Raw genomic sequence first — 12,576 nt, forward strand, 5'->3', positions numbered from 1 at the left:
ATACAGCATCGTCAACATTCCAAGGCACTTCACAGGAGGAAAAGGTGTGGATGCCAACCCTTTATGGAAGAATTAAAAGTGATGATTGAAAGCTTGGTTAAAGAGATAGGCTTTTAAAGGTAGAACAAAAGTAGCTATGTGGAGGTGTGTATGGAGGGAATTTTAGAGAGTAGGACCAAGACAGCTGAAGGCTCTGTCACCAATAGTGGAGGGAGGGAGGAGGGATACATAGGAGACCAGAATATTAGGACTGGAGAGTATGGAAGGAAATTAAAGCTGGAGAAGGTTGCATGAGGTAGGGTGGGCAAGCCTATGAAGGGATTTGAGGAGAAGATCAAGGATTTTATATTCAATGTATGGGGGACAGGAAGCGTAGGTCAGTGAGGACAAGGCGATGGATGAACAGGTCTTAATACCGGGCAGGATGCAAACAGTTTTCAATTATTTGGAGAGTATAGAGGGTGAATGTCAGGTGACTGGCTAGAAGGGCATTGGAGAAATGGAGTCTAGAGGTGACAAAAACATGGATAAACAGCTTTTTTGGAAGGTAAGGTGGAGGCGTGCAATGTTGCAGAGGTAAAATTTTGAAGCCCATTCCTGGATTGAATAGAACATAGAGGTTGTGTAGTTTGGTAAGCCTCAGCAAGCAGCCAGGGCAGAGAATGGATTGGTAGCAAGGGTGCAGATTTTTCTTGAGGAGCCAAAAACTACGGCCTCAGTCTTCCCGATTTCAATCAGAGAAAATTCTGGCATATCCACTTAATATCAGACAGGAAGTCTGCCAGCACCAAGATGATCATAGGGTTGAGGGAAGTGGTGAAAAAGTACAGTTGGGTGTCTCAACATGCATATCATAGAATCATAGAATCATAGAAGTTACAACATGGAAACAGGCCCTTCGGCCCAACATGTCCATGTCGCCCAGTTTATACCACTAAGCTAGTCCCAATTGCCTGCACTTGGCCCATATCCCTCTATACCCATCTTACCCATGTAACTGTCCAAATGCTTTTTAAAAGACAAAATTGTACCCGCCTCTACTACTGCCTCTGGCAGCTCGTTCCAGAGACTCACCACCCTTTGAGTGAAAAAATTGCCCCTCTGGACCCTTTTGTATCTCTCCCCTCTCACCTTAAATCTATGCCCCCTCGTTATAGACTCCCCTACCTTTGGGAAAAGATTTTGACTATCGACCTTATCTATGCCCCTCATTATTTTAGAGACTTCGATAAGATCACCCCTTAACCTCCTGCTCTCCAGGGAAAAAAGTCCCAGTCTGTCTAACCTCTCCGGTAGCATCCCGGTAGCATCCTAGTAAATCTTTTCTGCACTCTTTCTAGTTTAATAATATCCTTTCTATAATAGGGTGACCAGAACTGTACACAGTACTCCAAGTGTGGCCTCACCAATGCCCTGTACAACTTCAACAAGACATCCCAACTCCTGCATTCAATGTTCTGACCAATGAAACCAAGCATGCCGAATGCCTTCTTCACCACCCTATCCACCTGTGACTCCACTTTCAAGGAGCTATGAATCTGTACTCCTAGATCTCTTTGTTCTATAACTCTCCCCAACGCCCTACCATTAACGGAGTAGGTCCTGGCCCGATTCGATCTACCAAAATGCATCACCTCACATTTATCTAAATTAAACTCCATCTGCCATTCATCGGCCCACTGGCCCAATTTATCAAGATCCCGTTGCAATTCTAGATAACCTTCTTCACTGTCCACAATGCCACCAATCTTGGTGTCATCTGCAAACTTACTAACCATGCCTCCTAAATTCTCATCCAAATCATTAATATAAATAACAAATAACAGCGGACCCAGCACCGATCCCTGAGGCACACCGCTGGACACAGGCATCCAGTTTGAAAAACAACCCTCTACAACCACACTCTGTCTTCTGTCGTCAAGCCAATTTTGTATCCAATTGGCTACCTCACCTTGGATCCCATGAGATTTAACCTGTCTGTGGTTCATGTCACTGAGGGAAGCATGTAGATGTGGAAGAGGGGCCCAGCTTTGGATCCTTGGGGAACTGTAAGGTAAGTTTACAGATGGAAGAAGACGCTGCTACATTGCTGAAGATGTGCTGGATGTGTTCACTTAAGAGATAAATGGATATGTGAGCAACTCATAGCTTTTTCCCTAGGTATGTGCAATACTTTGAGGTATAATGCCTCTGGGGCCACATTTTCAAGTGTGATATTGTGGATGTATGCTAAATGCAAGACTTTTAATTATATAAACTTAAAACTTACATAAAGTATAGACTTCTTCTGATTATAATTCCAAACTTTTTATTTTGTTGCTGATCTTTATGTCTCAGTACAGATCACACTCAAGGAAATGAGTCTATAGACGTGCGTCAGATTGCCAGGATGTTTGTGAACAAGCGCACAACAGATGAAATCAACAACCTGATCAATTACATAGCTCAGCTGGAAAAGTTAAAGAATACAAGCACCGAAAAGTCCGTATGCTTAACAAAAATGTTTGCTACAGCACAAGCCGGCACAAAAGCGAAAACATCTAAAACTGAAGGAAAGCCTAGACCAACTAGATTTCAGCTCCTACAGTCAAGGTTTACAAAGATCAGTCTTCGAAATAAACTGGAGAAACTAGAACTTCCTGAGCCTAAGGAAAAAACAGTTTTAAAACAGTCCAACACTGCTGCAGATCCTCAGAGCATTGCACACAATTTTCCCACAGTGAACAAAAGAGACACCAAGTTTACTGAAACACATACTCTTACTGACTTGATAGTTGAACAAAAATGTGAACCTGTAGATAGTAAAAAGGAAGACGTTGTTCTTGAAAAACCAATTGCTGAAAATGATACTATAGCCACATGTCCTGCTACTCCACCAGCTCATAGCGTTACTCCCAAATTTCCCACAGTAGACAACAGACACACCAACTTTACCGAAATGCATAAAACTACTGATTTGGTAGTTCAACGAAAATGTGAGCCTACAGTTGGTGAAAAGGAAGATGCTGTTCTTGGACAGCAAATGGTCACTGAAGTGTTACGACCAGCTACACAATCTCAAGTAAGTGATCAGACTAAAAATAGATTCACAAAATCAACTAGGGCCAGTAGTGATGTTGATGAAAATGGTATACAAAATGTTAATTTTGCTGAAAATATAAACCAGGAATTTCCTTTACAAGAAAAAGTTACAAACTCTTCATTCATTATTTCAGAAATAATTCCTTCTGATACAACCAATATCCATGAAAACAACTTCCAGATACCCAAGTATTATGAAGACTCAGGGACACCTCTAAAAGGAGAGACCAATAGGCCTAATATTATTGACCTTCCCCATATTATGACTAATGCTAGACTGCACTGTTCATTACAATGCATTGAAGACTCTTTTTCTATGAAAAATAACGCAGAGGAAAATCCAATACAAACAGTGAAGGAAAATACAGAGGAAACAACAATGTCACTAACCACTAGCCCAGAGTTACTCTCAGACACATGTAAGATGCTAAAAGAAATTTCACAAAAATCAGAACGTGCTCTCACTCCTGAAATTCCAACTCTGCCAATCAATGAATCGCAAGAAATAAAACAAAATGATGATCAGAATAAATACACCCTCAATCAGTCCAAAGACTTGGTTAATGCAGTTGTACAGCACAGTGTCGTGCGAAAGGAACAACCTCTACAAATACTAAATGAAAATGCAGAAAAGACAACAATTTCACAAACAAAAAGCTCCGAACCATTCATCAACTTGTGCGAAAAGCAAACTTTAAAAGAAATTCCACAAAAGTCAGAGCCTGCGACCCCTCTTAAAATCCTAATGCTGCCTCACAATGAATTACGAGAACTGAAAGAGGAGGATTCTCAAAAGAAATACCACCTAAATTATACTAGGGAATTAGTCAACACAGCTACACAGCATATGCTTGTACTACAAGAACCACCTCTACAGATACAGAAGGAAAATACAGAAAAAACAGCTATTTTACAAACCAGAAACTTGCAGTCATTCACCGACTCATGTGAAAAGCAAAAGCTGAAGAGAATTCCACAAAAATCAAAGCCTGCTATCTCCACTAAAATTCAAATGCTCCCAGGCAATGAATCAAAAGAAAAGGAACAGGATGATAATCAGCACAAATACATCCTCTATCAGTCTAATAACTCAGTTAACACAGCTGTACAGCACACAGTTGTGCAAGAAGAACAGCTTCTAAAAACACAAATGGAAATTACAGAGGCAACAACAATTTCACAAACCAGAAGCCCTGAGTCATTCACCGACTCATATGAAAAACAAAAGCTAAAAGAAGTTCCACAAAAATTACAGTCTGTTATCACTACTAAAATTCTGACACTGCCAGACAATGAATTGCAAGAAATAAAACAAGGTGACTGTCAACACAAAGATATGTTCAATCCACCTAAGGATTCGGTTAAAGTAGCTAAACAGCATAGAGTTGTAGAAGAACCTCCTCCTGCTGTTGATCAAGATACCAATGCTGAGAGTGCTGCCTCACCACAGAACAATTGTTCAGGCAACACAGCTTTTAACAAAAGCAAACCATGGAAATACAAGGCATATAGTTATGCTGACTCTTCGGTGGTTTCAAAATCTAACCGTAGAGTATTGATAAGGGCCACTGATGTTATACAGTTTTCTTCACTGCCAACAAGCTTTGATTTCCCCTAAAAATGGGCAGATTACAGCACAAAGGGTGATGTAATTTCTGGAATGTGAAGGTCAGCTAATATCTTAGTAAAGTCTATTGATGTGATATCAGGAAAAACTGGGATTAGGGACTCAATCTTAGATTTGCAACAGTGCTAAAATTGTATTTATGCAACATTATTTGGATGTTTTAAAGCGTTTTATGAGTCACAGCTGGATCCCAAAGGCTTCATTCCAATGATAGCATTAAAGGAGCATTACTTTCATACTTTTTTTTAACCAATGCCTTTTCAAGAGTGCAGACGTGACACAATGCCACAAATTACCAGGAGATAAATATGTCAGTCATTTGCAGATCACATTAAGATGAAAATGATACATGACCCGTTAGGCTGTTCTCCCTCTATAATCAGAGATTTGCCAAATTATTTTTCATGAAGTTGATGTTTCCTTAAGACAACCATTTTGGTGCCATAACCTTAATGCTAAATTGATCAACTTTAAAAATTAATTTAACAACAGTCTTTTCTCCTCCTCCCAAATATATGATTTGCAAGCAGTAATAATCAAGGAAAATAATTCCTGCTACTACTCATGCTGTCCGCATCCATAGCTTCTTAACTTGGATTAGAAAAATAGTAACTGATTAACAGAAGTAACATAATAACATCATTAACATATTCATACCATGATGCAGAAGAAAGTGGCACAAGGTGTGTAAAAATATAAACCCATAAACTCTTAGCATTGCACTAATAATTATTAGCATAGAAGTGGCCCACACATTTAGACAAATTATTTTTTTTGGCAATAATGTGCAACAATTATCATTTATTTGTACTGTTTATCAATCACAAGTTATTCCACACTTAAATGCTGGTGCAGTCAAATACAGAATATATGATGCCAGGTTCCAGTTTCTTATTGAAAGTCAATAATGTCCCTATTTCCATAATATATAAAGTAACAAGGTTTAAATCTTACATTTTTTGTTCTAAACTTAATAAAGGATAAAAATACAGCACAAATTACCATACAATTATACAACTACACAGAAACTAAAATCAACTTCATTGTATCAAAAGAGCTCACAAATGCAAATACAAATTATTAATAGCAGAACTAAGTACATGCGAAAATAAGCACCAATATATAACATACCCTTAATCTATCTCACCCTGGCATCGAATGCATCCCTGTTATGATTCCCCTCTTCACTCCCTCAAGTTTAAGGGAGGCAGACTGGAACATACCTGGCACACAACTGATTTTGCCATTCATCGCTAGATCTTGCTGGACTCCATCAGGCCTTGCTCTCCTCCACCAAAACCATCCATTACTCCAGGATCATCCTGGAAAACAAAGAAACCCCCCAGCTTTTTTCTCTACTTCTGTTAGCGTGGATTTTGGACTGTTGAATTAAAGGCAACGATGAAGTGACTAATGGGTACACGACAGTGGTATTTACCCTAAAACCACACTGAAATGCGCTTTGTGTAGATTAGACTAACCTTAATTAAAGGCTTAAATATAACGCTTGACTATTAAACAAAATGGACACTATTAAACAAAATGGATTCTGTGACTGTGGGAAAGACAGTTAAAAGTGTTGAGTTTGTACATTCCAGAACTGGCTTACAGTCTGGGAATACAAAGGACATTTCATAACGAACTGATAAAACTATAGAACCAGACTGCACTGCGTCTTACGTGTTTATATATTTGTTTTGTCTTGTGTTTAATTCTGAGATTGCTGAATTAAAATTGGAGTTATTGAGGTTAAGTGACCGATTAAATTCTGATTCTTATAAAATGTGAGCATGTCAAATTCCAGACATGGGATCTTCTAAAAATTGGCATTTTGAATTTTTATCTTGTGATTGGCTGTGGTTAAAAAAAGAGGTTAAAAAAAAATAACGGGACAGATACAAAAAAAAAGCTATCTGGTAGACACTTCCTTGTCCTTAGTCGATCAGCACAAGCAACCAGCTCTTAGTTATACCCAACAGTCCCATAAATTCTCTTAACTTACCCCCCTGTGTTAACTGCACTGTTGGCTTAGTCTGACTCCCACAGTTCAATGATCTCGACTCCAACTACCAACCATCTTCTTAATTCCCTCTCCCCTGCCCCCTTCCACTCTCACCTCTAACAATGGTGAGGAGCACATGGACTTCTTTGTCACTAAGATTGAGACTCTCTGTTGAGCTGCTTCTGCTGCATCCCCCTCTTCCCCTTGTCGACCAAGTCAAACTTGTGTCCAAACGAGGATCCTCCCTTCACTAGCCCTGGATCCGTGTCTTTCAGTAGTTCTTTCCACTCTCCCCTTGTCCTCTCCAAGCTCATCTTGTTTCTCTCTCGATCCCATTCCCAGTAAACTGCTGACCACCCAACTTTCTTTCCTGGGCCCCATACCAGCTGACATCATAAATGATTCTCTCTCCTCAGGTACTCTCCCCATCCCTTTCAAAACCACTGTCATCATCATCCTCCTCAGAAAACCCACTCTCAACTCCACTGTTCTTGGAAACTACTGCCCCCATCTTTAACTTTCCTTTCCAAAGTCCTTGAACTTCATGTTTGAATCTCACCAATCGGGTTTCCGCCCCTGTCACAGCCCTGAAACGGCCCTACTCAAAGTACCATGGTGCACTACTCCACTATTACCTCTCTGCAGCCTTAGGCACAGTTGACCACACCAACCTTTCTTCCATTGTCCAGCTGAGTGACCATAAGACCATTCAATGAGATCATGGCTGATCTGATTTTTATCTCAACTCCACTTTCCCGCCTTTTCCTCATATCCTTTGACTCCCTTGCTGATCAAGAGTTTGTCTAACTCAGCATTGAATGTTTTCAATGATTCAGCCTCCACAGCTTTTGTGGTAAAGAATTCCAAAGATTCACGACCCTCTGGGAGAAGAAATTCCTCCTCATTTCCATCTTAAACGGGCGATCCCTTATTCTGAGACTATGCCCCCTAGTTTTAGATTCCCCCATGAGGGGTAACATCCTCTCAGCATCTACCCTATCGAGTCCCCTCAGAATCTTGTATGTTTCAATAAGATCTCCTCTCATTCTTCTAAACTCCAATGAGTATAGACCCAACCTGTTCAATCTTTCCTCATAAGACAACCCTTCCATACCCGGAATCAACCTAGTGAACCATCTCTAATGGGATTGCCCTCGCTTGGTTCCACTCTTACATATTCAGTCGTAGCCAGAGCATCTTCAGCAATGGCTTCTCTTCCTGTCTCCGTACTGTTGCCTTTCGAGTCTCCTAAGGATCTATCCGTGGCCCCCTACTCTTCCTCATCTACAGACTGTCCCTCAGCGACATCATCCAAAAATGTGGCGTCAGGCTGTACATGCACATGGACAATATCCAGGTCTATCTCCCTGATATCTCTCTCAACCCCCTCACTGCCTGTGTTGTTAGCCTCCTTGTCCGACATCCAGTCCTGGATGAGCCGCAATTTCCTCCAGTTAAACATAGGGAAGACCAAAGTCATCGTCTTTGGCCACCACCACAAACTCTATACCCTTGCCTCCGATTCCATCCCTCCTCAACCAGTCTTAGGTTGGACAGCTTGCAACCTCAATGTCTATTTGATCCCGAGTTGAGCTTCTGACCTCATATCCCTTCCATCCCAAAGACAGCATACTTCCACCTCCGTAACATCACCTGTCTCCATCCCCGCTGAGGTTCTGAAACCCTCATTCATGCCTTTGTCACCTCCAAACTTGACTATTCCAATGCCTTCCAGGGCGGCCTCCCGTCCTTCACCCTCCATAAACTTGAACTCATCCAAAACTCTGCTGCCTGTATTCTAACCTGCACAAAGTCCTGTTCAACTAGGACTTAGCTCGCTGACCTACATTGATTCCCGCTCCCCCAATGCCTCCTATTTAAAATTCTCATCCTCGTGTTCAAATCCATTTTTCTTTAACCTCCTGCAGCCCTACAACCTTCCAAGAACTCTGCATTCCGCCAACTCTTGCCTCTCATGTATCCGCCACTCACTTCGTCCTATAGTCAGCAGCCGTGCCTTCATCTATCTGTCCTGGAATTCCCTCCCTAAACCTCTCCGCCTCTCATCCTTAATACCTACCTCTATGACCAAGATATCAGTCACCCCATCTAATATCCCCTTCTTTGGCTCAGTGTCAATTTTTGTCTGATTATGCTCCTGTGAAGCAGCTTGGGATGTTTTTTCTACATTAGGCGCTATGTAAATGCAAGGTGGTGTTGTTGTATAGGCACTTCATTGATAATTTTTCTGAAGTGACCTTGCATTAGCTAGAAGCAACCTAAAAACACAAGTTCCTGAAATACAATCATCAATGCAACAAGCAGAGGATGTTGCATGAGTAGACCACACCTACAACACTTTGCTCTCATCAACCCGAGAACAGCATCTAAAGTCATGATTTGTAGCAGTGGCAAAATTACAGCTAGAAAAAGGAACTGTGTAAAAATATCACTTTGTTTATCTCACATTTCATCCCATTTTGTAGAGTGATATCATAAGTTGGTATTTGGAAGACCTTTTAAAACATTTTTAAAATTGTGATTAATTACGAAGGTGTTTGTTTTAAATTTTGATATTTGTAAAAATGAACATATATTCCTTACCTTGCAATGGCTGATTAAGCTCAAATAAATAGAAAAGTGGCAAAAGGATCTAATTAAGAACATAAGAAATAGGAGCAGGAGTAGGCCAATCGGCCCTTCGAGCCTGCTCCGCCATTCAATAAGATCATGGCTGATCTGATCCTAACCTCAAATCTAAATTCATGTCCAATTTCCTGCTCGCTCCCCGTAACCCCTAATTCCCTTTACTTCTAGGAAACTGTCTATTTCTGCTTTGAATTTATTCAATGATGTAGCTTCCACAGCTTCCTGGGGCAGCAAATTCCACAGACCTACCACCCTCTGAGTGAAGAAGTTTCCCCTCATCTCAGTTTTGAAAGAGCAGCCCCTTATACTAAGATTATGCCCCCTAGTTCTAGTTTCACCCATCCTTGGGAACATCCTTACCGCATCCACCCGATCAAGCCCCTTCACAATCTTATATGTTTCAATAAGATCGCCTCTCATTCTTCTGAACTCCAATGAGTAGAGTCCCAATCTACTCAACCTCTTCTCATATGTCCGCCCCCTCATCCCCGGGATTAACCGAGTGAACCTTCTTTGTACTGCCTCGAGAGCAAGTATGTCTTTTCTTAAGTATGGAGACCAAAACTGTATGCAGTATTCCAGGTGCGGTCTCACCAATACCTTATATAACTGCAGCAATACCTCCCTGTTTTTAAATTCTAGCCCCCTAGCAATAAAAGCCAACATTCCGTTGGCCTTCTTGATCACCTGCTGCACCTGCATACTAACTTTTTGATTTTCTTGCACTAGGACCCCCAGATCCCTTTGTACTGCAGTACTTTCCAGTCTCTTGCCATCAAGATAATAACTTGCTCTCTGGTTTTTCCTGCCAAAGTGCATAACCTCACATTTTCCAATATTGTATTGCATCTGCCAAATCTCCACCCACTCACCCAGCCTGTCTATATCCCCCTGCAGGTTTTTTATGTCCTCCTCACTCTCTACTTTCCCTCCCATCTTTGTATCATCTGCAAACTTTGATATGTTACACTCGGTCCCCTCCTCCAAATCGTTAATATAGATTGTAAAGAGTTGGGGACCCAGCACCGACCCCTGCGGAACACCACTGGCTACTGGTTGCCAGTCCGAGAATGAACCATTTATCCCAACTCTCTGCTTCCTGTTAGATAACCAATCCTCCACCCATGCCAGAATATTACCCCCAATCCCGTGATTCTTTATCTTGAGCAATAATCTTTTATGTGGCACCTTGTCGAATGCCTTCTGGAAGTCTAAATACACTACGTCCACTGGTTCCCCTTTATCCACCCTGTATGTTATGTCCTCAAAGAACTCAAGCAAATTTGTCAGACATGACTTCCCCTTCGTAAAGCCATGCTGACTTTGTCCTATTAAATTATGTTTATCCAAATGTTCTGCTACTGTCTCCTTAATAATAGACTCCAAAATTTTACCCACCACAGATGTTAAGCTAACTAGTCTATAATTTCCAGCCTTCTGCCTACTACCCTTTTTAAATAAGGGTGTTACATTAGCAGTTTTCCAATCTGCCAGGACCTTTGCCGAGTCCAGAGAATTTTGGAAAATTATTACCAAAGCATCCACAATCCCCACTGCCACTTCCCTCAAGACCCTAGGATGTAAGCCATCAGGTCCAGGGGATTTATCAGCCTTGAGTCCCATTAATTTACTAAGTACCAATTCCTTAGTGATTTTAGTCGTATTTAGCTCCTCCCCCCCTAGAGCCCCCTGTTTGTCCAGTGTTGGGATATTCGTGTCCTCTACCGTAAAGACTGAAATAAAATATTTGTTCAGCATTTTTGCCATCTCCATGTTTCCCACCATTAATTTCCCGGTCTCATCCTCTAAGGGACCTACGTTTGCCTTAGCCACCCTTTTTCTTTTTATATAATGATAGAAACTCTTGCTATCTGTTTTTATATTTTTTGCTAATTTATTTTCATAATCTATCTTCCCTTTCTTAATCAATCCTTTAGTTACTTTTTGCTGTCTTTTGAAGACTTCCCAATCTTCTATCCTCCCACTAAGTTTGGCTACCTTATATGTCCTTAATTTCTTTACTTAGCCACGGATGGCTGTCATTTCTTTTACACCCTTTTTTCCTCAGTGGAATATATTTGTTTTGAAAGTTGTAAAATAACTCCTTAAATGATCACCACTGCTCATGTACCATCTTACCCTTTAATCTATTTTCCCAGTCCACTTTAATCTATTCCGCCCTCATACCATCATAGTCTCCTTTATTCAAGCTCAGTATGCTTGTTTGAGAACTAACCTTCTCACCCTCTAATTGGATATGGAATGTAACCATGTTATGGTCACTCATTCCAAGGGGATCCTTAACTAGGACATTATTAATTAATCCTGGCTCATTACACAGGACCAGGTCCAAGGTTGCTTGCCCCCTTGTAGGATCAGTTACATACTGCTCAAGAAATCCATCCCTAATACACTCAATAAACTCTTCCTCAAGGCTGCCCTGCCCAATTTGATTTGTCCAGTTAATATGATAGTTAAAATCCCCCATAATTATAGCTGTTCCCTTATTACATGCCCCGACTATTTCCTGATTAATACTTCTTCCAGCAGAGTTGCAACTATTAGGAGGCCTATATACTACGCCCACTAGTGTTTTTTTCCCCTTAATATTCCTTATTTCTACCCAAACTGTTTCATTATCCTGATCCTTTGTCCCAATATCATTTCTCTGTATTACAGTGATTCCTTCCTTTATTAACATAGCCACCCAATTGTGAGATAAAGTTCTTACTAAGGGTCGATGCCTGAAATATTAACCTGGCTTTTTTCTTCACAAGTGTTGATCAACCCACTGTGTATTTCCAGCGTTTCCCATTTTCATTTCTGATTTAGCTCATGCATTTTATCTCCTATTGTAAGATTTGCAATGTTTTTCCTGTAGTAAAGAGCAATTTGTGTTGGTACTCATTTACTTGTTGCAGTTTCTTTTATGAGACCGACAAAGTTATTTGTATCCCAATCTGGTTAGTTTTGCTGTCTACATTGCCTCATTACTAAAGTGCATTTTAGAAAAATGCAGACCTGACCTAAGAGAATGTCAATGGGGTTGGCAACACAATGGGTTAGACAATAGGTTTTCACATCTGGGTACAAAATCAGCTCAGATTGATAGATTAAAAATCTCTTCTCTGTGCTTGTTGTAAGTTCCTGGATTTTGGCAGTCTCAATCAACTTCGTAGACAGCATGGTGCATGAGTGTACTGAGGTAGCTAAATTC

At 40.7% G+C, this 12,576-nt stretch overlaps 1 protein-coding gene across 2 annotated transcripts in view; it reads left to right on the forward strand.

Moving 5' to 3' along the window:
• Window positions 1–12,266, forward strand: part of LOC137331432 (uncharacterized) — a 33,460-nt gene extending 21,194 nt beyond the window's left edge. For both annotated transcript variants that reach the window (XM_067995217.1, XM_067995218.1), the window contains one exon: window positions 2,338–12,266. In XM_067995217.1, coding sequence (XP_067851318.1) covers window positions 2,338–4,699 — 2,362 coding nt within the window. In that variant the 3' untranslated portion in view covers window positions 4,700–12,266. The remainder of the gene's footprint in view (window positions 1–2,337) is intronic.
• Window positions 12,267–12,576: the final 310 nt, after the last annotated feature.

This window comes from Heptranchias perlo, chromosome 13, assembly GCF_035084215.1.
Source record: "Heptranchias perlo isolate sHepPer1 chromosome 13, sHepPer1.hap1, whole genome shotgun sequence".
Taxonomy (NCBI): Eukaryota; Metazoa; Chordata; class Chondrichthyes; order Hexanchiformes; family Hexanchidae; genus Heptranchias; species Heptranchias perlo.